Raw genomic sequence first — 27,630 nt, 5'->3', positions numbered from 1 at the left:
TTATGCAAACAGCATTAATCACTGGCTGGCAGAAACGCTTCTTATATTTATCCTCAGCTTCTGTGCTGGCCGTCTGACAGCATCCGCCCTCTTCTCGGGGATTTACTCCATATTTCATAGCGGTCCCGAATAGAGCTGTTCGCTAGCGAGAGCCATTTTAATTAACCTCTGCGAGGTAATCTCTTATCTCAATCTCTTTTTGGAACAGTAGCCTCGTCCGTCTCATTATAGGAGGAGCTAGACGGATAATTATACTGGGTTGGTCTGACTGACTCCAAATGGAGTTTGATAGCATCATGCCACACAGAGACATCACTGGGGTGCCTGGCGCGTTTGCGCACGTGTGTGTGTGTGTGTGTGTGTGTGTGTGTGCCAGGACCCCAAAACCCTTCCATCCTGTGCTGCAGATGTATCAATTTGTCTCCATGGTGATTATCACCTCTCGCACCGCAGCTGCTGTCTTGGTCTGAAGCCGCCGCCGCCGTCGCTGTTCCATCACAGCTGTTCACGTCCCCAAAAATCAGGACGCACTTGTCTGTCTGAGCTCAACCTCTCTTTTTTCCTCGCTTCTGAAATCCCAAGACAAACATGCAAAGCTCTATCGCGTTCCTGTTTCAGGCAAAGCTCGAGCGCACATCTGTGTTTCTGAGCCAAAGATAGAAAGTGAATGATATGCAGCTGCCATTTCATTGTTGTGCCGTCCCATATTCCCGTCTCAATGGGAGGAACATGAGAGCCATTTGAGAACGACAGCCACAGATGAGAGCCGACATCTCATCTGGATCATTCACCGAGCGCTGCGCCACTCAAAATGGGTTAAAGTGCAATAAATGCATCATCACTGAAACACACACCCACACACACACACACACACTCACACACATACGTACACACACATACACACATGTTCAAGCGCACTTCGGGCGTTTCAACTTCCAGAGACACATGTAGCCTGAAGCGTGCATGCTTTGAGTGACAGCAGCAGAGGCAACCTCCACCAATGACGGCGGAGCTTTGCGGGGTAAATGGGAGGGGTGAGGGGGGGGAGGGAGGTCAAGGGTCAAGGGTCAAGGGTCAAGGCCGGGGGTGGTCTGACCGTAGAGGTACTCTAGCGGGTGCTGGCCAGAGATCAGCCAGTTGCGGAAGAGGCGCAGGTGGTAGGAGCACTGGTGGAGGTGGTGGGCCAGCCCTGCGTCCAGGCACAGGGGGAGGCCCACGCACGGCTCGGTGGAGAAACGCCGCAGCAGCTGGGCCACGTGGTGCTCCTCCAGAGGCTCTGGGAGAACAAGAGAGGAGCAGGAGCAGGAGCAGGAGGAGGAGCAGGAGGAGGTGGAGAAGGAGGAGCAGGAGGAGGAGCAGGAGGAGGTGGGGGAGGAGGTGCAGGAGGAGCAGGAGCATGAGGTGGTGGAGGTAGAGGAGGAGGAGCAGGAGCAGGATGAGGAGGTGGAAAGGAGAGGGAGAGCAGGAGCAGGAGGAGGTGGAGAAGGAGGAGGAGGTGGAGGTGGAGGAGAAGCAGGAGGGGGAGCAGGAGGAGGTGGGGGAGGAGGTGCAGGAGGAGCAGGAGCATGAGGTGGTGGAGGTAGAGGAGGTGGAGCAGGAGCAGGATGAGGAGGTGGAAAGGAGAGGGAGAACATGACAGGAAAAGAAGAGATAGGAGAGAGGAGGAGACATAGAAGGGAGAAAGGAAGGATGGAAAAGAAGAGAGGAAGATATAGAGAGGACATAAGGGGGATGGAAAATGGAGAACAAGAGGAGAAGAGGGGGATATAGGAGCAAGGAAGGATGAAGCGCCGAGAGTAGAGGAGGATAGAGGATAGAAGATAAGAGACAGAGGGAAGAAAAACAAACAAGGGCAGGGGAAAAGAGGGGAAAACAAGAAAAATATGGAAGAGAGAGGTGTGCAGGATCTTGACTACCTGAAGGTATCACCTGGGTGTCAATACTCAGTCAAACCCCACCCGTGATTACATCACCTCAAACCCCATCCTAAGGCATTCTGTTTCATATCATGACTAGAATACAAGAGAGGCACCCTCACACCCCAGAAGTCCATGCTGTTGCAATATACTAGCTCCCATTAACACACACACACACACACACACACACACACACACACACACACACAAAATAACAACCTACCAACTTTCTCAATCTTACCATCACCAAGCACCCCTCCCCACCCAACAGAAAAGACCCACTAAATGACACTCCACTGCATTCTCACAACACACCATCCAGTGAAGCACACACTCTTGCAAACTCCACAGCTGGCATGGAGCCGTGGCCAAACTGCTCAATCCAAAACCTACAAGCACTATAACCACACTACTTAGCATGTGTCTATATGCGTGTGCTGTGTGTGTCCATAGGATTAAACCAGCTTGTTTAATGGCCTTTCTCTGAAGGGAATGACAACCTATGGAGACTGTTATGCAAACACACACACACACACACACACACACACACGCAAAATGCTCTAGGCCTAAATACAAGAAATCATATTTCACATAATTTTGTGTTTAATTAATTAATAAACGTGTCCATTCATATGATTATTTTCATATCATATGATATTCATTATCATATTACGCTCAAACTCACACTTTTGAAGTTGTGGTTCCGGCATGCTCGCCTTTGAACCAGCGTGTTAGTAGAGACAAGTCACTGAATGCATCCAAAGTCACAGCAGGGCCAGCATGCTGACTACTCAACGCGGTTTGAATTTCTTGTGCGCTTGCATTTTCCACACAAAGGAAAACAGCTCCTTTTCTCCACACAGGAGGAAAACAAGCCGAATTGCGATGCAGCCCACGTGCCATGTGCAACAGATGCTATTCATTTGCTTTTTTGACATTTTTGTTTTTTTTGCATAGTCGATGTCCGACATTCGACTCGGCTGGCGGACGAAGCTGCAGTTCGATGTTTACCTGAAGCCGACCACATCAGATTAGGCCTATCCGGGGTATAGGAGTCATCCTGTGTTCCTATATTGAAGACAACCTTTCAGCACACTTCAGCAAACCTTGGGTGCAGTACAACAGCATCGGTACGTTTTTAAAACAATACAGTAGGGGCCACTAAAAGCAATTGGCCCATCCACTTGAGAGGAAGTTCTTTGGATCACAAGTCAAGTTTACATATTCTCTGTTGGCTGTCTTCTTTGCTAGAGCAGAGACACACAGTGTTACGGTCCAGAGACAGCTTGCTGTTTTCCAGGCAGTCTAATGCATCAGATCTATAATAGAGGCTGTAGCCATGTGGGCAAATGGAATCAGTTCCACTGGCATCGCAACACAAATAAAGGAGAATGCAGCCATGATGAGATAAGACTCTGGACTGAGCAGAGCACAGAGTGCGCTGTACTGTAGGAAGCAATCATACACAAGCCTTACTGAACTGGCTCTCAACATATAGCCACTCTCATAACCAAATGAGAGTGGCATGGATGTACTGATACGAAAAGAGAGCAGAATTGTTGAATTGTGGGTGTTTCAGTGATTGTGTGTGTGTGTGTGTCTGTGTGTGTGTGTGTGTGTGCATGAAGGAGTAAATCATGAATACAGCAGCACATGAGCTGAAAGGACACCAGACACACTTTCCACAGCTTCTCTCTATCGTGTGTGTGTGTGTGTGTGTGTGTGTGTGTGTGTGTGTGTGTGTGTGTGTGTGTGTGTGTGTGTGTGTGTGTGTGTGTGTGTGTGCGTGCGTGCGTGTGTGTGTGTGTGTGAGTATGCCGCGTGGGATGCATTCTTAAGTGTGTGGGGGAGAGGAGAACAGCGCTGGTGCCGTTTCTGTTTCCTCAGATACAGCAGCTCCTTACAAATGACGCATGCGCACACACACACACACACACACACACACACACACACACACACACACACACACACACACACACACACACACACACACACACACACACACACACACACACACACACACACACACACACACACACACACACACACACACACACACACACACACACACTTAACTGTGAGAGAGTGATAAGCTAACAGACATCTCTATCAAAGAGCAGTCAGTCCATGGTACTGCTTTGAATGAGTGAAGTTAGTCTGGGCCTTCCCAAAGCTCACCATCTGGCTCTGACAAAACTGAAGGGCTTCTATCTGGCAACTCATTGACTGAGTGAATAAATTATTACAACTTCTCGTCTGGATTTTTTGGCCCCATAAGATCTCAGATGGAACAATGACACTTTCGAAAACTAAACATTGGCCTGTAAGAATACATCATGCCTGTATGCATATTGCCATGCATATGCAGTGATGCAGTTCTACAGGTTCATCTGCACACATGAAAATGAATGCAGGCTTCAACACACCGAATGGGAGAACTAGAGCACTCACGGATCAGGGACAAAACTACATTATCCACAATGCAACACATGGAAACCACAGTGACGGTGCTCACATGCAGGAGTTAAATATATTGTAATTGAGAAAGTATATTCGTCAGTCTTCAAATGCTGAAATTTATTTAAGATGCCCTACAACCCAATTTATCCCATATTGACTACCCAAATTGAGAATAATGCCATAACAGATGGTGGTTTTTGATCCATGGGAGTTTTCCATACCCATTCAAAATGATCCAGCAATAACCAAACTGTGGAGGGTCTAGGGCCAGCTAATTAGCTCTAGCAAAGTTTCAGCCACAAACAACCACAGAGTGACAAAGAGAAGAGATCACCCTATCCACCTTGAGGGAGCCTGAAGCATCTGATCAGAAGATAGATAAGAAGATCAAGAGTCAAGAGGCACCTGAGGCTTCTGCAGTTACTACATTTGCAAAGTGACACATTGAGCAGATACTTTTGGGGTAAAGAGTGGACACATTGTGGAAAACATTCCACTGAAAGTATAGCAGATCCCAGACGTTTTCTTCTTCTCAAAAGTTGGAAACAAAGAGCAATTCCAAATACCATGACAGAGAAGGGTGACTAAGGCCATCACTCGGATGGAGAACTGGAGCATGATGGGTCGATCCTGGATAACAGCACCACACTGCCCAGAACTAACCCAAACTCTCACAGATCTCTGTTCTGACTTCACTGTGTTCAAAAGCCTCTAATTGACTGCAGCCCCTGGCCTCCCTGATCTGACCGGATCTGGTTTGGTCTGGTCTGGTCTGGACAGACAGCCTCTGTCACAGCTGTGGTTCGGGGACGTAAAGCCTCATGGACGTAGCACTTCTGTGCTAGCCGCCGCTAGCTCACTCCCCCCCACTTATGGCTGACTGCTTCTGACAGACGCTCGTGGTCGGAGCAGCCCCGCTCTTTGGTGTCCGGCCGCGTCGGCGGGTCACAGTGGACTTTTCCACACAGATGTTCCTCACTGGGCCACGAGCACCCAGGCCAAACAAACTCAGGGCTCCGCACAAACCCACAAGATGACCTCATTCAGAGCCAGCAAGCACACGCAATCACACAACACATCCACACAACAAAGGGAACCTCACAAACGTTCAGTCCCCCCCCTCAGAGCAAAACAAACACACAACATGACACAACAAACAAACAAACAAACAAACAAACAAATCACAATGAAGTACTTTCCCTGTTGGCAGCGACTCAAGGTTGAGTAGAGAAAAAAAAACCCACTCGATCTGAATAGCTCAGAGTCAAGCTGGGTGATTGCCTCTGTTGTCCTGGAACGCTTCGAGTTGTTCCTCTTCCAGTGAGGCATCAGAGAATTCAATACCAACAGGGAAAGGCTATTTTAACAGTGAATACAAAATGTGCTATCTATGGGGTCAACTCACATCGGTGAAAGACAATGTCCATATCTGCAGCACCATCCCCACAGTCACACATAACACACCACGCACACACAGACACACAGACACACATACACACACACACACACACACACACACACACGTACATACAAACACACACACACACACACAACACAAGTACACAGCCATCCACTGGTAACACATGATTTGACTGGGTGGAGAGTGAGGTTCTGCACGCGGGTGGGTTATGAAGAGAAGATGGCAGCAGTGTTAGGCTGTAGGGAACCAGGCAGATGGGTCAAACCACAGACTGAGAAAAACAAAAATAAAACTCAAGGAAGTGGAGGTGGAGGGGAAAACAAAAAGACATGGCTGTGCACCATGTTAAAAACTGAATGAATAAAAATAAAACTTCCCCAAACCAAAAAAAAATAAAATAAAATAAAAGAGTGAGAAACGTTGTTTTTCCACAGACATGCAAAAGACAGAAGGAAGTGGAAACGGAGTGGAAATATACTTGAAAGAAGCAGACGTACCATTAGTCGGATGCTTTGCAAACGACACAGAAAATCGCTTTACAGCCGGCATACACAACAATTCTGAAATAAAAAGAGGTCACTGGTGTTACCATCATGAGACAGGGGAGAGGGAGAGGATAAACACATCTATCTCTACCTCCATCTAGCTCTCCCTCCATCTGGTCTGGGACTTCGGGCAGAGCTACGGCTATAGGTGAGAGACGTGGGGACTACGGGAAGGAGGACGCTGTTGGCTGACGGACACGTCGTCCCCTTTAGCTATGGCTGGACTTGAGCACAAGGGGGTTGGGTTCATGGGACTTCTGCAGGACAAAGTTGTCAAGGTTCGTCAGAGTGCAGTGTTTGTGGTTTGCGGATTTGACTTGATCTAAAAGGGCATATCACAAACGCCCCCACACAATCTCTATCTCTGCTTCTCTCTCTCTCACACACACACACACATAAACACACACACTCTCTTTCTCTCTCTCTCTCTTTCTTTCTCTCTCTCTCACACACACACACACACACAGACACACACACACACACACACAACACACACACACACACACACACACACACACACACACACACACACACACACACACACACACACACACACACACACACACACACACACACACACACACACACACACACACACACACACACACACACACACACAGAGACACACAGAGACACACAGACACAAACACACCAGCAAAGCAGCCATGGGCTTTGCTTTTGTCTGACATGTACTTTTATGAGGACAACGCAGACAAGCTGTCACCTGTGTCCGTTCCCTCACCCAAACAACTGAACAAGTATTCAAGACCACAGCCAGGCCTGCAGTGTGCTGGGCCGGCCTCTGATCCTGTCATTGCCTGCTGGATGGAGCCTGTGACAGAGGAACTCACCAGGGGAATACTATCACAAAATGGCCACCAGTCTACAGGGAGCCTCCAGAGGAAGGCTTCTTTTTATGCTTCTTTAAAATGCAGTTTGATAAGACAGTGTGCACTTTTGACAGCACTGGTAAAAGGTTGTGGGGATGATTATGCTAGTTTGTTTACTTTATTGCTGCAAGATGAAGTTTTCACTGTCAAAAACTATAGTTTTGCTTAACCAAAAGATATACTGTAAAATGAGTTATATTTCATTTTAACTCTAGTTAGTTTGTATGTCCTTGATTTAAGATCTTAGCTTGACTTTCGCAGTAATGAACAATCTTTTTTCACACAAAACAGCATTTTTGTCAGAAAAAAATCTTTAAATTGCTCCTTTAAGTTGTAAAATAGATTTTTCAGCATCAGGAATGTCATTAGCTTTCCACTATAATGGGACAGCTATTGTGTAAAGAGAGATTGATCAAGCATTGATCAGGGGCTGTCACTGCTGTTTGCATTTTAATGGTGTATGCCCTGCCCGAGGTAAAAAGAGTGAAAAACACAGACAGCAACACAGGAGATGAAAAAGGGCTATGGATGACAAAACAAATAATCAGACAGACAGAAAAACCCTTCAGAATTGTCTCATAAAAACGTCAAGAGTCCTTAAATCTAAAGCCTCGAAGACCTTCCACGATCCTCTCCTCATTTTCTCCTCGCCTGTCGTCTCCCCACCCCTCCTGTACTGTCCAGCGCGTTTGTCCTGTTCTCTGTCTGTCCGGCTGGACTGTCAGTATTAGGAGCTGTCACTGAGTACAGTACACCAGGCTACCTCCTGATATTTCTGCATTTCTCTACGTCTAAAACCAAGCCTTTTCATACTTAGCACAATGATCAACAAACACACTGACACGGACACACACAGAAATGGCACACGAAACGAACATCGTGGATGATGAGACTGCGTCAGAGTCTGGCGTCTGAGAAGGGATAGTCTGCCGTGAGCAAGTCCAGCATGACCAGACAACATGAGATGAACACAGGGTGAGCCAGACGCTGTGGGCGCTGTTCAAAGGGCTCCTTACGGAAAGCCCCAGACACAACACAGCACAACACACACTGACACACAAACAAACACACACACATACACACGCACGCGAGAAAATGGCAGACAGAGAAGTCGGTTGACACTCCACAACAACACAGTGACACCCAGTGGACTACATGGTTATTACAACAGGACTGAAAAATGGCAAAGAACATTCTTGAAGGAAAGAGATGGCGTCGTCGACTATGAGAGAAATACTGATGGTAAGTATAGGCTGATGTATTATCGTCATGTACATACCCTGTCTATGCACTGACTGATTATAAACGTAAACTTTGACTAAAACTACACAGAAAACAGCAAATGCACTTTACTTTTACTTTTACTATGTGTTCACCTCTAAAATGCTTATATATATATTTCTAATTAAATTTTCCTCTCAAAAGAAGTAAAGTTCTTGAGGTCTATCATGCTAAAGTCCAGCTATGCAGGATATTCATGTACCCATATATTCTACTCTGGTCCCTGTGGCGTCATGGTACACTACACACTCTAGCATGAGTGTCATGATTTCTTTTCAACACACAAACATGAAGTGCCTGACAGCCTGTATAGACCGAGGCAAGCTGATGTTATGTAGGACACACGCATGCACACACGCACGCACGCACACGCACACGCACACACACACACACACACACACACACACACACACACACACACACACACACACACACACACACACACACACACACACACACACACGCACACACACAGAACACAACAACTCAAGTTCACTGAGTTACGACACACAGACACACACAACTACACACCACATGAGAATACACCATATACACACACAACACAAACAAAATACACACACAAAAAAATGCTCACTATAGATCTGACAGGATGAGGACACAGACCTGCACCAGTGTTTAGCTGGATGTGCTGACTATCTACCAAGGGGATCGACAATACTGCATAGCATATGGGCTTTACCGATGCAGGATGCTCAAAATCTCACATCTGTCCTCAATTAAAACAGGTCACTGGATTGAACCGTTTTATGTGCTGTTTATCTGGTAAGCCCTGCAACTTAGTATGAAGATAACATTGTAGAGAGCCCTACTGAGTTCCCGTATGCATTAGCAGTTTCTTTTGTAGTTCTTTTCTGAAAAAAAATCTACTTTTGTCCTTTGTCTGTGGTGGCTACTGTAAACTACGTAGTTATTTCAAAGTGGCAGTGAGTTTTTGGAACATAAAGAAGAGAAAAAGAGAGACAGAGCCAAAGAGAGTGCTGAGGAGAGAGAAAGAGGGGAGAAAAAAAAAGAGGACGACATACCGTCTTTATACGACAAGCTTCCGGAGGAGAATTTTTTGCGGTGGGTGCGTGCGTAGTCCTGCAGGTTGGGGGCGCTAGAGGACCCCCCCAGCACGGTGGTGCTGAACAGGCCGGCACACTGGGAGCCTGTGGGGGGTGGGGGGGAGGGGTTAGTGTCACACACACCACATGCAGTTATCCACACAATGCACCTCATCGGTTAAATGAACCTACAGTACTATACCAATAGCAGCTATGACGGGCTAACAAAAGCTAACACCGGCTAAGGCCAGCTAATAAGTAAGTAGTAGGAAGCTAAGGGCCTTGGCATGAGTCAACACTCAGTGTTGCAGGCCTCTGAGTCCTACAGTACATTGTTGGACCTACTGTAACACTAGAGGCTGTCTCAGGGGAGAGGGCCACGGTTCATACAGACACCTAAGAGATTTCAGTACAGGAGATAGTGCAAGATCGGATTCAGGGCTAAGACAAGGACTAGGATCCAGCCCTCTGCTAAACTAAGGAGATAGCAACAGATTCACAGATTGAACAACCAATATGGTCTGTTGCAGATACATAGATATTCGTGAAGTCGTAAGCCAAATTCTTGACACTTGGGCATGAACCAACATGGTCTGTCTTACAATCTGTCTGAAAAAGCTGGTGAAATGAATGGACGATAGTTATTTATTAACTCACACTCTTCTTGTAATATAACTCAAAGCCTGTTAGTTAGACAGCCTAAAATCGCTTTTGAAAACTGGAACCAATGCATTGCTGTCTCCTAAAACACACTTTGAGTTGGACTAAATTCAAAAATGGCAAAAATAATGGTGAAGACTCATGATGAAAGGGACAGTACCAAAAGAGCTTATTTTAGAGTGATTCAAATATTATATTACATACATAGTCTGTACTATTTATGTCCAAAATGAAATGTGCGTATCTGCATTGAGCTGAGTACTAACCGAAGTTTAGCCACCATAGCAGTGGTGGGGATATTCCTTAGAATCAATTTATAGTATTGATTATTTAAAGCTGTCAGAAGCTTTCATATATTTTTAAAGAAATATTGTACAGTACTAACTATCAATACAATATTATTTACATTAGGGCCCAACAAGTCTCAAATGTCTCGAAAGTTCCAACTTTCTACCCTGGAACACCCAAACGAACCTTCTGCAAATTTGGGATTTGCTCCGCAGGTCCGTCTGGCCAAAAACCCAAAAAGATGGGAATGCAAATACAATCGCTAATCCGGGATGGACATATATTTCTTTAGAACTGAGTAAACAGCTGCATTTAAAACCTTTGTTTACAAGATTGCTACACCACTGAAATGACTCAATAAGTGCATAATGCACCAATTTAAGTTTAACTTCACTGCTAGTTACACACCTGCTGGAAATCTTAAGTTAATGACCCTTTATGTCTTCACTGTAAATGTTCTTGTAGGCTGTGTGCCAAAGTACTGGCATTGTCATTACATCAAAACTCATACTTAATGCGTCAGATTTGAAAGAAATTCAATAATCTAGCAAAATCTAGCAAAATATTGCAAATTAGTGAATTGACAAAATATGCAGACTGTGAAGACGAGAAAATGTCTTTACCAAAAGTGTCTTAACCATTATTTTCACCTTTTTTGAAAATGGCTCAGAAACTCCTTTAAACTAAATGGTGATTAACTGGTAAGTGATCTTTGTTATGTTTTGGACAGAGCACACTTTTTTATTATGATGTTATGCCACCATGTTTATTATACTCTTGAGATGCAGGCCTGTTTATGGTGTTAACTCAGGTTTAATAAAAATGCTAGCAGATGATGTTTACACAGATGACAGGAAGACAAATGTCACTCCAAGTTGACATTTCACAGTTGTAGAGTCCGGGTTATTGGTAAAGTAGTCCCAGGACTACATCATCTCAGAGAAAAGCCATCTGACTACAGTAAGGAGCTCAGTGGTCATCCGCTGCATATCACACAATCAGCTGCAACTACCAATACTGCGAATACTTCTAATACTGCTCTATACTACTGCCCTTTAAATGACATCTCTACTCACACACTTGGCTATTGGATGTCATTGTTTGTGAGTGACACATTTGGAAAGCTGTGTGTGTGTGTGTGTGTGTGTGTGTGTGTGTGTGTGTGTGTGTGTGTAGTAGAGTTGATGACAGACCGTAACCGGTGGTCAGGAGAAAGACGATACCCATCTAATCCAATCTGTGTGTGTCCAGAGAGAAGATGATACTGCACTAAGTGCCTGTGTGTGTGTGTGTGTGTGTGTGTGTGTGTGTGTGTGTGTACTGTACACTCCCAAGTGTGCATATAGTTTGGCTGTGCCGTGCTGTGCGGTGAGTCCTTGTGTGTGTGTGTGTGTGTGTGTGTGTGTCTCTGTGTGTGTGTGTGCGTGTGATACCCACCTAGGCCACTTTGTTTCATCTCAGGGGACTGGCGTGAGCAAGAGGAGAAGAGGCGGTAGCTTCCCCCTTTAGACGAGGACGTTTCAGACAGGACCTGCACAGGACATGACACAGACACACAGACACACAGACACACACACACACACACACACACACACACACACACACACACACACACACACACACACACACACACACACACACACACACACACACACACACACACACACACACACACACACACACACACACAATACACATATAGACACAATACACATATAGACACAAAAAGCAGCTATAAGACACACTATATCAATAACATCAGTAACATAACACACAGTAGGCATATTTCAATGCCCATTGGAGTGTATAGGCTAAATTAACACACAAACACACACACATACACACACATATCTCAAAGATATCACAACTGGACAAAAACACATGGACACTCACAGCATGATGGTCCAACAGATCAGTACATTAAAACCATCAGTGGAACGCCAGTCTATAACGCTCACAGTGTACATTTTAGACACTGTGACATCACACCATGACATGCCAATATACCATTACACTACAAAACCTCAGACGCAAATAGATGGGCATGTTCAAGCAGGCAGGGTTACATGGCCACGCTGCGGACAGGTGTAAACAGAATGGGATGAGCCCAGTAAGCTAGATAAACACATCATGGGCACGTTCAAGAAGCCCGCACGGTGACAGATGAGTAGGGAGATATGGCCATCTCCTGACCCTCTCCATCTCTCGCTCCCTCTCTCGCACACACACACACACACACACACACACACACACACACACACACACACACAGTTACAAGACCTTGGGTCCAAACATTCTTTTAGCTCATCATCCAACCAATGTTTCCACTGATTCAAATGTCACCGTTGCCCTCACACTGTCTGTCTATGAGACATATGGAGTCAGACTCCAGACCAGATGGCAAAGCTCTGCTGTAGTTGTATTCTTAGAGTCAGCTGTCACTATGGTTGTGTGTGTGCACATTCAAAATAAGATCAAAGAAAGCAAATTCAAATCTACAATAAAAACACCTAACCCCTCAGTATAGTAACATCATTTCTGGTAAGAGGCTATTGGCATTTTCATATGTCCTCATCATTATGTATGTATGTGATATGTAAACAGTGTGTGTGTGTTTGTGTGTGTGTGTGTGTGTGTGTGTGTGTGTGTGTGTATCTAGGGTCTTCACCTCCATGGAGCCTGTCTTCCTGTTGCGGATGAGGGGGGAGCGCCTCTGTGTGCTGATTGAGTCAGAGAGAGGAAGGGCGCGGTCTGGCTCATCTCGAGACAGATTCTCCAGGCTGCCAGGGTCGGTCTGCTTCTGCTCATTCTGAGTGACACACACACACACACACACACACACACACACACACACACACACACACACACACACACACACACACACACACACACACACACACACACACACACACACACACACACACACACACACACACACACACACACACACACACACACACACACACACACACACACACAAGAAACACATATACATGTACTTACAAAACTATATACTCAGGGGTAGATGTACTAGCAGATTTGCGTCCACTTGAGTCACACTTTCTCCGTAAAACTGCAGACTGCCTGTTGCAGGAGCTGAGGATGACCATTTGCGCTTTCCTGTGTCATGCATACGTATTCATAGGAGGGGAAAGTGGGTGTTTTGTGTGAAAGATGGGAGAAGAAGAGTAAAATGCACCTCATTATGTATTCCCCTGTATGTAAGAACACTGCACATGAAAGCGCACCTCTGTTTTTCAGTGCAAAATTTCCGCCCTGTAAAAGCCGATGTTAAATCTAAATTGCGAAACTTTCAACGACAACAGAATCGCTATGTCAAAACCAATCTTAACTTTCGCTGGCCTTTCAAATGTCTTACTTTCACCTCATCCACTTAAACTTTCCTACTTGCTATATGTCAGTAATAAATCTGTCATACTGTAGCTTACGTGCGCAAATAGTTTTAGTAAAACTGCTGCTCTTCATTATCTTCCTGCTTGTTGACATTCTATCATGTTTTGCAGGGGTGATGACCATGACCATGTGAGAGTTCCATTCATTTAAAAAAAAAAAAAGGAACAAAAGGAAAACAAGTCTGCTTCTCTGACTGGCATTTAAATAGCCTACCTTTACCTTGTACTTGTGAAGGTCAGGGTCTATTGGAAAACTCTTGGGACACGTTCAGGTTTGAAACTAAAATATGGAAGACGTTTTTTTATGGTGTTATTTTGGTTACAGACGCATTGCGCTACAAAAAGACAAGTCCTCCCTTTTGACGGTCCTGTGTTCCTCCTTCTATTTGTGCTTTGCTTCAGGCTATGTTTTCCTGTTTGCAGTACCGTAATTTCCCGACTTTTAGCCGCGGCTTATACATTGATTTTGTTACATTTCTTCAGCTATGAGGTTAATACAGGGGGGCAGTTAATGTGGTGTTAATATGGTTTTGTTTCTTTTAACTTGCATAAAACACTGTCCTGCGGCTTATACACAATGCGGCTTATATGCAGGAAATTACTGTAGCATTACACCTGGCTAAAAAAACAAATGTGTCTCCTTATGCTTCTTTTGGAGCTTGATTCCTATCCATCACACAGATTCTAATCTAATCATTGGTAGCCTAACTATTGGCAGCACTGTCATATACAGTAATGAAATGCATTTTGATTTATCAGAAATATATTTGAAAAATAAAAACAACTTTAAAGTCCAAGGAGAAGAAAGAACTTCAGTTCAGCGGCCGTGCACTGCACACGAGGAGGCAAAGAGCCACATGCAGCTCTCGAGCCACAAGTTCACCACCCCTGATGTACTCATGGGCTTCATCGGGTCCCCTTCCACAGGTGGGGTAATCAAGCACTATGCAGTCTGCATTCATAATCTAGGTGCTTGATTGTATGCACCTGTGGAAAGGGACCTGATGAAACTCATGAATTGCATTATTTCATGATCGATGAACTCCTTGACACCTTCCAATGTTGTCATCAGTTAACTTAACTCAATTGGTGATTGATGCCATTCGGTTGTGAATGTTTGCAAATTACCCTAGGGGGCGGAGATAGGCGCTGATTACATGATGAGATGCAGGCATGATAAACAGCACGTAACATGAAGAAGCACAGCATGCACTTTCTGCGGTTAGGCAATGACGCTGTTAACGCTGTGTTCGCAACTGTGTGCAAATCTGGCCCTCAGAATCATTAAAATATACAGAAATATGCACTAATTATGAAGGCCTAGCAACACCCTCCAATTAAATATTTAAATATGAATAGTTCAACTGACATCAGCATGATCTGATCTAGTATCAGAGTGTTTTGTCCATGCATGCATGCAGCTGTTGGAACCTATGCGTCCTAGAGAGAGACAGAGAGACAGAGTGTGTGTGTGTGTGTGTGTGTGTGTGTGTGTGTGTGTGTGTGTGTGTTTACCTCGCTGGACGCTGGCCTGAAGCCGAAGCCCAGGGGAGCGCTCTCCTCCTCGCTCACCTTCACCCCCGGGCTGAAGTGCAGCTCCACGTGGAAGCGCTCCTCTGACGAAGGGTCCTGCACAGAGACACCAGCTCAGCTGAGCACCGCCGCCACCACCACCACACTAACACACAACATCATCCAAACACGAGGCCTCTCTTGGGCCTGCACAGCCTTTACACCACCTTACCACCACCACCACCTTTACACCACCACCACCTTAACACCACCACCATCGCCACTAACACATAACACATGTGGTCCAATACTGCCGGTACACAACTATCATTACCAACTTCTCCTTGCTGTTTTTGAATAATGCATACAAAGCCCATTTACACCTGTCAATAGAACCATTCTATAACACTCAGGTGGAAAACACTCAAATCATCCTGACCATCTTAACCACACTTACACAAGGGGTGTACCACTAGGAGGGCAAAACACGCACTGCCAATGGACAACTATTTTAAGAAGCATTCAGCGCACACACACACACACACACACACAGACACACAGACACACAGACACACACACACACACACACACACACACACACACACACACACACACACACACACACACACACACACACACACACACACACACACACACACACACACACACACAGTACCTTGTTGTTGTCCTCATAGAGCATGATGACTATCTGAGTCATGTAGTTGAGCTCGGAAACTGCGCTCAAGTAGTCCATCGCCCTCTTCCACTGCTGGTCATTCTCCTCCTGGACCAACAACACGAACAAACAAATAACAAAGACATAAATTCACTTATATATTTATCTCAATTCTATTCATACAGCACTACAACCAATTAAATTGTGCTAAATTAAAGTCCTTAACACAGGCCAACTGACCATATCATATTTTGACATATTTACGGTCTGTGTGTTGGAAATGACTGCAGATGAATGGAATAGTGCTAGTTATCTAATGCTGCAGTCAGGACCCAGCACACGGTGGAAAACTTGGACACAACATTAATGGTTTTGTTGACGGACATGCCACAACAGACAAGTGTAACTCTCCCTTTCTCAGTCTCTTTCTCTCTCTCTCACACACACACTCACTCACACACTTACATCGAGAAGGCCTCCGTAGCGGAAGATACTAAGGAGAGAGTGCACATGACTCTCGCTGGTAAAGTAGAGACGTGTGCGGACGTGTCGTCCTGGAGACAGAACTCCTCTGGAGTACCTGAGAGGAGACGGGAAATAACACATTGTTGACAGTTAACCTTTGACCTCGGTGGAATCTTAAACCACACACACAAAATGGACACATACTGTACACAAACACACACACACACACACACACACACACACTCACAGAGGGTGCAGCTTGTTCACAGACTCGTCCTCATGAGTCCTCTGCAGGTCCAGCTGGATCTTCTTGACCAGAGGGAGGCAGTAGGCATAGGCGATGTCCAGCTTCTCCACTTTATTAATGCCATACTCCTACACACACACACACACACACACACACACACACACATCAAAGGCAATGTTATGTGTGTTATCTCATATCTCATATCACTGCTGCCATAAGTTTGTTTTAAAAGGCTGTGCGCTGATTACTGATAAGGTTATCTGCGGGAGAACAAGCTGGCGGTGAGAGTGTATGCTCCCTCTGTGCTGAGCTATATTATCAAAGATAACAGTGTGTACATGCCTCAAAACAGATACGGCGTGTGCGGCAAGTGTGCAATTCTCTGCTCACAGACATTTGCTGGCATTCTCCCTTTGAGCATGTGTGTGTGTGTGTGTGTGTGAGAGAGAGAGAGTGTGTGTACTGAATCCCTCCATATAAACAGCTCTTGGGTAAGTGAGATTTGAGATTTCTCTCTAAGTAATGCATTGGTGGCGTAACAATGTATACAGTGAGTGAGTGAGTGAGTGAGTGAGTGAGCAAGTGAGCGAGTGAATGAGTGAGTGAGTGTGTGTGTGAGTGTGTGTGTGTGTGTGAGTGTGTGAGTGAGTGAGTGAGTGAGTGAGTGAGTGAGTGAGTGAGTGAGTGAGTGAGTGAGTGAGTGAGTGAGTGAGTGCGCTACCTGCGGTATGACAATGTCGGCCAGTGAGTGTGTGAGTGAGAGTGTGAGAGTGTGAGAGTGTGAGAGTGCTACCTGCGGTATGACGATGTCGGCCAGTGAGTGTGTGAGTGAGTGAGTGAGTGAGTGAGTGAGTGAGTGAGTGAGTGAGTGTGTGAGTGAGAGTGTGAGAGCGCTACCTGTGGTATGACGATGTCGGCCAGTGAGTGTGTGAGTGAGTGAGTGAGTGAGTGAGAGGGTGAGCTACGCTGCCTGTGGTATGACGATGTCGGCCAGTGAGTGTGTGAGTGAGTGAGTGAGTGAGTGAGAGGGTGAGCTACGCTACCTGTGGTATGACGATGTCGGCCAGTGAGTGTGTGAGTGAGTGAGTGAGTGAGAGGGTGAGCTACGCTACCTGTGGTATGACGATGTCGGCCAGCGCGCGGGACATGGTGAACAGCTCCACGGTGTTCTCCAGGCCCAGGGAGGCGTTGTGCTGCACGTCGTACTTGATGCAGTCGTAGATGTCGGGGATCTTGCTGATGTCGTAGCGGCCGCTCTTCATGCGGAAGTCGCGCTCCAGCTTGGTCCAGCGCTGCAGCATCAGCTCCAGGGTCTCGCTGTGGTACAGCTGCAGGTCTGCAGCCAGGGGGCGACAAAGAGCACACACACACGCTGACCATCTCCCGTCCCCATTCTGACCCAAGCAGACTTTTCAAAAATTCATCTGAATCTTTAATCGGCAGCTCAAGGAAAAAGATGGGCTCTGTGACACGCAATATAAACCCCATTTCTGCTTGGGCTGAGAGGTTAATAGAAGGTACTTGCTCCCGTTTCATCGCTGTGATCGCGCACCCACACATGAGACGATGTGATCGGCGTCCTTCTAGCTTGCAATCAAACCTAATGTGTCTAGACATGCCCCGGCTAGGGTGCGTTCTCTGGAGGGCGTGAGTAGACACCTTACACACCTTACAGGTGTGGCTCAGCACGCCCAGGCCCAGGTGCCCTGCAGGAGGAGACGGGCCGGGAGAGAGCAGGTGCTCTGCCGAAGCACATTCACCTCAATTCGCCAGAATCACTTAGTCAGAGGATGTGAGAGTAATGCTGTCATCAGCAATCAGACTCAGGTCTCTTAACCGCACTGACCACAATGACGTCGTCTGCTGCTGTAACTGACCGCTCTTAGAAGGGATGCGCTACTGAGTAAGCACTTCTCGTTTTTTTTTTAATTATCATTATTATTTCTTTCTTACTTCCATATTTTCTGCATTGACTCCACATTTCTTTCACATCTTTATGAGGAGAGGAGGAGGAGGGGCTATGAAGTGAGGGTGGACTGACCTATGGAACTGATATACCCAGAGGGTGCCGGCGATGTATGTATAATGTTGCCACAATCATATTATCTGCAGTGGGAAATGAATAGACTCCAAGCACTAGCGAACTGAAGAGGGCAGCAGACCACAATATTGAGAAATCAATTCCCTTGGCTGTTGATCGGCAGGCAAACAGCAGGGGGCAGACGAGAGCTCCCAGTCCCATCCTCTAGTGAATTCCATCGGACTTGATGGGAATGCTGCCGTTTGCAGCGCGGGGTCGCTTCACAGAGACATTGAGCCAAATAGCGGACATGCAGCCATGCAAGGCATTGACTGCATTTTCATACGGTCACTGGACCAGTGAACAACACAAATTAGTACAGCCTAACTAGTTAGCCTACCACTTTAGCTCAGATCATTGCATTGGCTTTGTGTGTCCATGGGTGAGGTGTTGTAGCAGGAGGCGATGAGTTATTTTTCAACAGCTTCCATTTCTCTAAGCAAGGTCAACTTGAGGCATGTGCACTGCGGGCCAACGGAGCCTGCTGTGTGGCCTTTAGACATATTTCAAGGAGTAGCTTGTGTTGACAGGCACATGTAAGGACAGACCTGCGGACTTGGGGTCCTCCATCTTCTTGCGGATCTGCGAGGTGAGGCTCTGGATGAGGGCGTAAACGCTGTCACACGTGAACACAGGGTTTCCCACCGCCTTCATGGAGTTGACCAGGGAGCAGCTACCAGTGGGGGCCAACTAAACACACACACAGAAAGTATGTTTTTACATGAATATATATTCTCACACCAATGCATTGATACATACAGTATGCACATAGGCATGCAAATCTGTGCAAAAATATGAGCACATAATTCCACATCATTCCAAACAGTCTACAAATGAGATCAAATTGACCAAAGCTAATAAAGATATTTCAAAGCCCCATTAAAGTCACAGAATGTACTGTGTGAAGAAAATGAGTGAAACAAATGAGAACCCGGTTATTACAGCGCAGACAGTGCCAACGAGCTTAAAATAACCCCATCTCTGTCCCCATTATGACTAATTAGCATCCAGCTAGATCAAAGAGGAATGCGGAATGACAGTAATAACTGTTCTCACACTCACACAGAGAGATGCTGACAGGCAGACTGACATTATACTCCCATAGGGCTTTCTCGCCACAGAAAATCAGAATTATTCTTTGGAGAATCGGAACACTTCGACAAGTAATCTCACAGGATAACCCACATCTTGGCTCTCTCACAATGCCTTGAAATGGAATTCACTCACAGAAAGACCCACAACTCGAACCTCTCACACAAAAAAAAAAAAATTAATACGGTCACGAAGACCCACAACTGCATTCGCTCCCACTCAACACAGGCATTCAGCATGCTACTGAAGAACACATTGGATTCGCTTTCTCATATAAAATGAGGCCTTTGCGTGGTGCAGGACACGATGACAAACCCCACACAGCTGGCAGGACGGATTCTAATCTGATTCACAGGCAGCTACAAGCCGGGCCATGAAACTAGAACTAGTGTAATGGATGCAGCAAGCTCCTTCTGCATAAAGCACCTCCTATTTTATTGGAGACCTCCATGACATTTATTAGAGTGAGTGTGTCCATAAATTCTATCTGGCACTCTGAAAATGGAACACTGCTCTGAAGTTAGAAAAAAGCAGATCGCTCCATCCTCTTGGAATTGGCAAACACTTTTTTATGGATCGGAATGGGTATAACACAAATAGCGGTGTTGAAATTGGGCTTCTTTTTTATTGAAAAGCTTGACAACAATAAGTCTAACGGTGAATACTTTGAATGTGTTTTTTTTTTTTTTTTTAAATGTATTTTTTGTTTTGTATGGCTAATCACTGCCTGTGATTTTTGCAGTAGTCTCCAGCTGGGGGACTGGAGGTGGAATTGAGGCTAGCAGGGCTGTCCTACAGTACGGTACCTTGTCGTACTCCTCTTCGGTGAAGTCCTGGTCCTTCTGCATGATCTCGTGGAGGCGGCCCTTGACGCGGTGCTGGCAGCTGCTGAGCGAGTCGATGTCGTTGTCCAGCAGGCCGTTCATGTTGGCGCTCTTCACCATCTGCACCAGGATGGGCGTCAGCTCACCCTCCAGCGCCAGCAGACCCTACGGCACAGCGGCCAGACAAAATAATAAAGACACTTGAACACACACAAACACAGGAATACGTGCAAAATGTCACACATCAAAACACACGCACGCACACACACACAGTCGGTGACAAAACACACAAGCAAACACACAAGCACAAGCATCAACAAACACACAAGCACATCAACACACACATCACACATCACCACAAACACAACTCACATCAACAAACACCTCACAAGCCAAACCCACATGCCTGTGAGTCTATGTGATGTTACTGTATGTGCCTATACAATATACATACCAAAGATCCTAGATGACTAACGTTTGCACCTCTCGCTCTGCTTTAACCCTCTCAGTCTGCACATACCTTAGCGAAGGCTGCTGCAGTCATCTGCACGCGTCCCTCGTCAGAAGCGTAGATTTTGAGGTCGTGGCGGTAGGTGCTGTGAAGTCTGAGTAGACCGCAACCAGGAAACCCAGCGTAGTCACCTACCACACCAAGGGAAACAGCACTCTTTACAACACCACCGGCCCATAATGTATAGATGTGGCTGCTGGCTATAGCAGCGCAGTCACAACCGTCATCACAACAGGATTAACACTGTATTACAACAGGCTCATTACAGCAAACAACCAAGAGCCCCTGGAGTACCTCGTCCATGCACCACACGCACACACACACACACACACACGCACACACACACAATATGTGGAAAAGCACCACGCATACTGTAGAATACATGAAAGACTTTACATAAATGGGCCAACAGACATTATGGAATGCATGACAGGGAGGGAGAGAAAATGTTACTGGGAGCTTGACAGTAAAGGAGAAAAACGTAACTCCCTGAAAAAAAAGAGTATCTTAATGAACCCAACAGCAACACATACCGTTTTATATAACGCCGTCATTTAACCAAATTACAAAAATAAACTAGATTACATATAGATAACCAGTTTGCTTTGCTGTAGTCAGGCTAAAAGACAGTAATCTGAAAAAAAAGCAAGTGGTAACCAAAAGTGCGTAGAATGCCAATGATTCTATGTCCTGGCGATAAAAAGGATGCAGGAGTATGAGATTAAAGCTAAAATTGCAGCCTGGGATTAAAACGAAAACGCATTTAATTTTACACTCCAGAATCAAACCCATAGCCTTTGGAGATACAAACACAAAGGCTTTTATTTTAGGCCTTTATACCGTATAAAACCATGACCAGTAATGACAGCCTCAGATCTCTTAACTCTAGAGCAGAGCAGGCGACTACACTGTTTGAGATTGTCACTGTAAATCCTCTCTTCACTAAAACAAACCACAGACAGTTTGGAGGTCAGAGATCACTATATATCTACTAAGTAAATTATAATTCATTTAAATATTGAAAAGTATCTTAAATTGCATGTTCCCATCCCTTTCGCTACTGACCTGAACAATTACTGTATGTCAGTTTATTCTGACTCCCTTATGATATGTTACATACACACTATCTGTACGCCAAACCTGTTAAGACAACAATCTCCTCCATGCATCTTGCCTGTGATAAGACAACTCGCTCTACAGTATCTTCCTTGTGATGGCAGACAATAACATCCTCCTCAATCTGTCTCTCAAATCTGCCTCTTAGTGATTCACATACAGCTATGCAGCACATCTCACCTACACAAACAGGAAGTGCTGGCAGGAAGTGGGGAAAAAAAGGAGGCTCTCGCCAGGGAGCGATTGCGAAGCATGGATCCAAAGACAGTGCGTCCTCCTTTCCCCCGACGGTGTTAAGTGGTCAGTGTTATATAAGTGGTCAGTGTGTTAGAGCCACAGGGTGCTCAGGCTCTCTCTGGTTAGACTGGTGTTGGTGGAGGTTAGGGGCAGCAGCCTTGGCGTAGCATGGGCCCCATGCAGGGCCCTCTTACCGCCGGCGGCAGGAGACTCACGACCCAGCCGACCAGTGGCACAGTCTAGCGCCACAGACCGCAGACGAGCAGAGACCAGACGCGGAGAAAAAGAGGATTAAAGAAAAAAAAAAAGAAAACATCGGACAAACACGTTGAAAAACACGTTATGGTTGAGGTAAAACACCCACAAATCCGTGGAAAGAAATGGTAAATAAGTTTAGAAATCAAAACACAAAAAACAAAATCAAAATCAGTTGTGGAGGGGAAAAAGGCAGTGTCAAAAAGAAAAATCTTCAATGCATTTTTATCCCTTTCAAGTGTATGCATGAGATTTCTCTTTGTGATAAAATGTCTCAAAACAAAACAAAAGAAAGATCATCTAAGCACTGCTAGCCGACCAGTAGCACAGTCCAACACCTGAGCACCCATTTGTGCTGTGTTGTTTTTAGTGATATTAATAAACAGCATTAAGATGCTTGGTGTGCTGCTGTCTGGAGATGATTAGGAGGGCACACTAGACGCTACCCTAAGGGCCGGGGGGCGAAGCAGCAAGGGACACACAACCTCATTCTGCCACTCTATTTCAGACTCCTTCAGCTGAGAAATAAGCCCCCGTCAACAGCCACAACAAATAAGAAGATTTCAAACAAGATGCACATCCAAATGATCACTTTGTTCAATAGTTCAGCCCGTTACCAACTGAAAAAATCTTTCTTTTTATAACAGATATCGTTTGACTTCATTTTCCCTCTAGGAAAACAGGCTATTGTCATGTTGTAGTGTATTTGTCTAGTGTGCATGTAATGTTTACAGACTATGTTGTGTGAAACAGAATAGTGCACATACTGGGCTTGGTATTCTTAATATTTCCCAATCCAACTGCATGGGAGCAATGTAATATTTTATCAGTGTTAGGATGTATGTGGTGATATGACACGTTTCACTGTACAGAAGTATCTGTAAAGATCCAAGGTGGATTTGCATAAAATATGTAAGGGCATGGGCAAGTAACATTTAAGTGTACTGTGTTCTGTCTGATGCATATGTCAACATATATATGGGACACTGAGAGCAGTGTACTAAGCTGTGTGCATGATTGCAGCTTCTGAAGACACTAGTGTCATCTGGAGGTATGATTTAATATAAAAACTATTTACAAAATAATATTAACAGTCTTCTGGACTAAGGATGCTTTTATGGTAAACAAAAGATACCTGCAGTATGTGCAGCGGAGTGGTACCAGACAATTAATATTTTTGTTTTTAATTATAGCGATAATGTCCAGTTCTGCTGTAAATCATTGTGTATGGTAAACAAAACATACAGTGCTTAGGACTTTTTTTTGTGTATGAAACAGTAGAGAAGTCATAAATAGAAACAGCCAAACAGCTGACAAAATACAAACAGCTGTGCTGAAATTGGGTGTACGTTTAACTCAATATCGTCATGACAGTGAACATGTTGAAACACTAAGCCTTTTATGGCGAATGACTAATTATCATCTTATCAGGTCTGCAACTGTCAAAGTTTTCCAGAACACCCTCGGCTATGCTTTTCCAGTCAGACTGACGTCAGGCTCCGCCACTCTATCCCTTCAGCACGAGTGCTCTGAACTCTCTGAAGAGTGCGAGTCCCCAAAAATGAACAGCAGTTCAAATCACATCCTTCATTTACAAACAGATTCACAGTGCCAGAGTGCGCTTGGAGTGGCAGTTCAGGAACAGACTTTAAAATACGAGAGGGCGCTCAGCTGTGTGTGTGTGGTGTGTGTGGTGTGGTCTTACAGGGAAGCTACACCAGGCGAATGACTGAAGCGTTCCATCTGCGTTGCGCCTGCTGCAACTATTAGCTTCCACTATCAATGGAAGTAGCTACATAAGACGTGATAACGACGCATACGCGTACGTACAAAAATAAATCTTCTAAAATGGCTTTTACGCGTCGCGAACAGAATGCTTCAGTTACGTGCCTTGGTGTAGCTTCCTTGTTAGCCTGTCCTCCATGGAATAGCTGTGATGTGTACTTGTCTAACGTGTTTATGAGGACACTGCAGCTATGCTCCATTACATTTCATTGTGAGGCCTAGCTGAAGCACGCCCTGTCCAAGTTGGGTGTGTGTGGTGCTGTGGCCTCTTACCCTGTCCTCCAGGGTACATGCAGCGGAAGGCTCGGCCCAGCTCCTCAGCCTGAACCCGGCCAGCTGGGGTCAGCTCCCCTCCCCACTTGAGCACCAGCAGCAAGGATGGCTCCTCCTTACGGGTGTCTGAACACACACACACACACACACACACACACACACACACACACACAGAGAAGATCTAAGATGTATCAAATATGTAAGAGTTCAAATTAATATTTAACATGACAAAAGTGATAAATTGTGCCTTGCGAAAAAGACAGCGCTACAAGAGGTTCTGGAGCAGCGTAGTGCTGAGGCAATAATAACACATTAATACATCTGCCATTTCATTAGAGGACATGACAGGAGTTTTTAAAGAGTCTCATTCTGCTTCCGCATTCTTCACTTAATGTGAGCAGCTTTAATAAAACAAAATTAAGAAAAACATTTAAAAGTATCATCATGTCAGTCCTGAATACAGGTGAGTTACATACCCTCTTCCTCACTGGAGGTCTTGGGTTGTCCGTGTGGCAGGTAGGTCAGCTGGACTTTCCTATTTATCCCAGAGAAATGGCCATACCTGCAACACACACACACACACACACACATGAAGAGGCACGTTAGTGGAGGCCACATGACAAACCTGCAAGACTCAAACTGCCCCTAGCTTGATGTATGATCAGTGACAAATGCCTTGTGAGTGTGGATTGGAATCACTTACTACACTTAAACTGACAATGCCACTCTCTGCCAAGGCCAAATGCCATATGTTACGTTGTGCAACCTTGGAGAAACTGCAATTGCGAACCCGCCCAGGGATTTGGATTGGCTCTAGGATTTAATGACTTCTTCCTTGGCCCATGCTAGCTTTTGCCCAATCCTGCTTAAAGGCAAGTGTACAAAATGAACCAAAAACATGACCTTGTTGGCGGAGGTAATAGCGGATAGCGAATGCGTCCCAGCCGTTCGCCCGGTGCGGTGCGGTGTGTGTGTGCAAATGTCCGAAGAGCACGTGTGGGAGTCTCCTCTACGGCACGGCGCGCATTCGCTACTCATCCCTGACCTCGCGCCGACCATAAACCTGACAGCTTCAGGCAGCGGGCCACAGTGACCAGCCAAGGCAGCTGTGTGTGTGTGTGTGCGTGCATGCGTGCGTGCGTTTGTGAGAGGAGGCTGAATGCCATTGTAATCATTGTAATCACCCCCGTCTTCAAACATGAAAGGTCCGAAGACTGTACAAAGGTAAGAGGACACCTTGGGCGGCCACAAGGCCGGGCCGCACGGTGGAGTCACGTAGACGGGCTTTACAGTCGACCAGCGGCTGTGTGAGGGCATTACTGTAAGCTCGCTCAAGCAAAGGTTGGGGGGCTTAGTTATGAGGACATCCCGGAATAAAGAAGAGAAACAATTGCACACTATTTGTGGGAGTGGTAGTGGGAGTGGGGCACAATAACAAAACGCAAACCAAAAATGACAAACCATCTTCTGATCTGCAGTATTATTCTTTCTTAGTTCTCTTTCCTGTGTTCCGAATTTTGCTTCGTCTACTGTTCTCGCGCAGTTATTACTTTTTCACACGGCTAAGGGAGAATCTCCGCAGTGCACCTGGACTTCTCTTTCCCAACTCTAGTTTCAAAAGCACTTCTCCAACTTTTTATGCTGACTCCTGAGGGAAGGCAATAGAAAGCAAATAACGCAGGAGAATCGAAGCAAACATCATTTGAAGTTGCAATCTCCCATACGGTGGTTTAATATTGCTTGTTTAAATGGCCAATCTCCTGGGTAGCTCCTAACTGTTTGTCTCTGCGCTAGAGTGAACTACAGTACAGTGTGTGTAAGAGGGCTCTTCTGTGAACAATACACCTCCCATAATAAGGCTCCAGAGAGTCTCGGACAGGAAAAGTGCGTTGCTGTCTGTAAGTGAGTTAGTGCGAGTGTGTTATTACTGTGACTGTGAATGTGTGTGTGTGTGTATGTGTGTGTGTGTGTGTGTGTGTATATGTGTGTGTGTGTGTGTGTGTGTGTGTGTGTGTGTATGTGCATATGTGAGTGAAACTGTGCCAAACGCTCACATCTCCAGCACGGTCTTGAGCTGTTCCAGTTTGGACTTCTTCTCCTCCACCTCCACCTCCGTGCGCTGGCCCAGATCCATCAGCAGCAACCGGGCAATGTCCAGCACTTCCTGTCGGACACAAACGGACACACACGTAAAACACAAACACAAACAAACAAGCACACACACAAACAAGCAAACACACACACACACACACACACACACACACACACATTACACACACACACACAGACACACACACACACAGTCACACACACACACACTGTCAGTGACTCTGATGCCAAACACTGAGCAGAAATGTAACCTGTGCTTCCTCAGATGTTCTCTGCTCTTAAGAGATACTTCCCCTGAATGTTTACACATCTTCCTGGTCTGCCTGGAAACTCTGCCGTTAATTCTAATCTCGATTAGCTGGGAACAAGTACATTGAAACAATACAGAGGGAACAGGATTGTGCTCTTGACTGGACGAAAATGACAGATGAATTGAATTGCTGCTTTCAGTCAAAAGAGACAGATTTGCAAACAGTCTGGGCCTGCCCTGCCAGCAACTAAACCCAGAGCC

General features: G+C 45.7%; 1 protein-coding gene across 3 annotated transcripts in view; it reads right to left on the bottom strand.

Moving 5' to 3' along the window:
- Nucleotides 1-27,630, bottom strand: part of ppip5k1a (diphosphoinositol pentakisphosphate kinase 1a) — a 51,798-nt gene that overhangs the window by 5,672 nt on the left and 18,496 nt on the right. Inside the window, exons 14-28 of one of the 3 annotated variants that reach the window (XM_062548495.1) lie at nucleotides 27,065-27,174; nucleotides 25,487-25,572; nucleotides 25,011-25,136; nucleotides 21,354-21,475; nucleotides 20,816-20,998; nucleotides 19,466-19,607; nucleotides 17,950-18,173; nucleotides 16,838-16,965; nucleotides 16,591-16,705; nucleotides 16,126-16,233; nucleotides 15,453-15,566; nucleotides 13,193-13,333; nucleotides 11,962-12,055; nucleotides 9,556-9,681; nucleotides 6,294-6,356 (exon numbers count right to left, since the gene is read on the bottom strand). In XM_062548495.1, coding sequence (XP_062404479.1) covers nucleotides 6,294-6,356; nucleotides 9,556-9,681; nucleotides 11,962-12,055; nucleotides 13,193-13,333; nucleotides 15,453-15,566; nucleotides 16,126-16,233; nucleotides 16,591-16,705; nucleotides 16,838-16,965; nucleotides 17,950-18,173; nucleotides 19,466-19,607; nucleotides 20,816-20,998; nucleotides 21,354-21,475; nucleotides 25,011-25,136; nucleotides 25,487-25,572; nucleotides 27,065-27,174 — 1,882 coding nt within the window. Of the gene's footprint in view, nucleotides 1-6,293; nucleotides 6,357-9,555; nucleotides 9,682-11,961; nucleotides 12,056-13,192; nucleotides 13,334-15,452; nucleotides 15,567-16,125; nucleotides 16,243-16,590; nucleotides 16,706-16,837; nucleotides 16,966-17,949; nucleotides 18,174-19,465; nucleotides 19,608-20,815; nucleotides 20,999-21,353; nucleotides 21,476-25,010; nucleotides 25,137-25,486; nucleotides 25,573-27,064; nucleotides 27,175-27,630 lie in introns of all 3 variants that reach the window. The other 2 variants (XM_062548496.1, XM_062548497.1) reach the window with 2 other exon arrangements.

The sequence above is a fragment of the Sardina pilchardus genome, chromosome 11 (assembly GCF_963854185.1).
Source record: "Sardina pilchardus chromosome 11, fSarPil1.1, whole genome shotgun sequence".
NCBI classification, from domain to species: Eukaryota; Metazoa; Chordata; class Actinopteri; order Clupeiformes; family Clupeidae; genus Sardina; species Sardina pilchardus.
The sequence above is the reverse complement of the archived record's forward strand: the minus strand, read 5'-3'. Positions and strand labels throughout refer to the sequence as shown.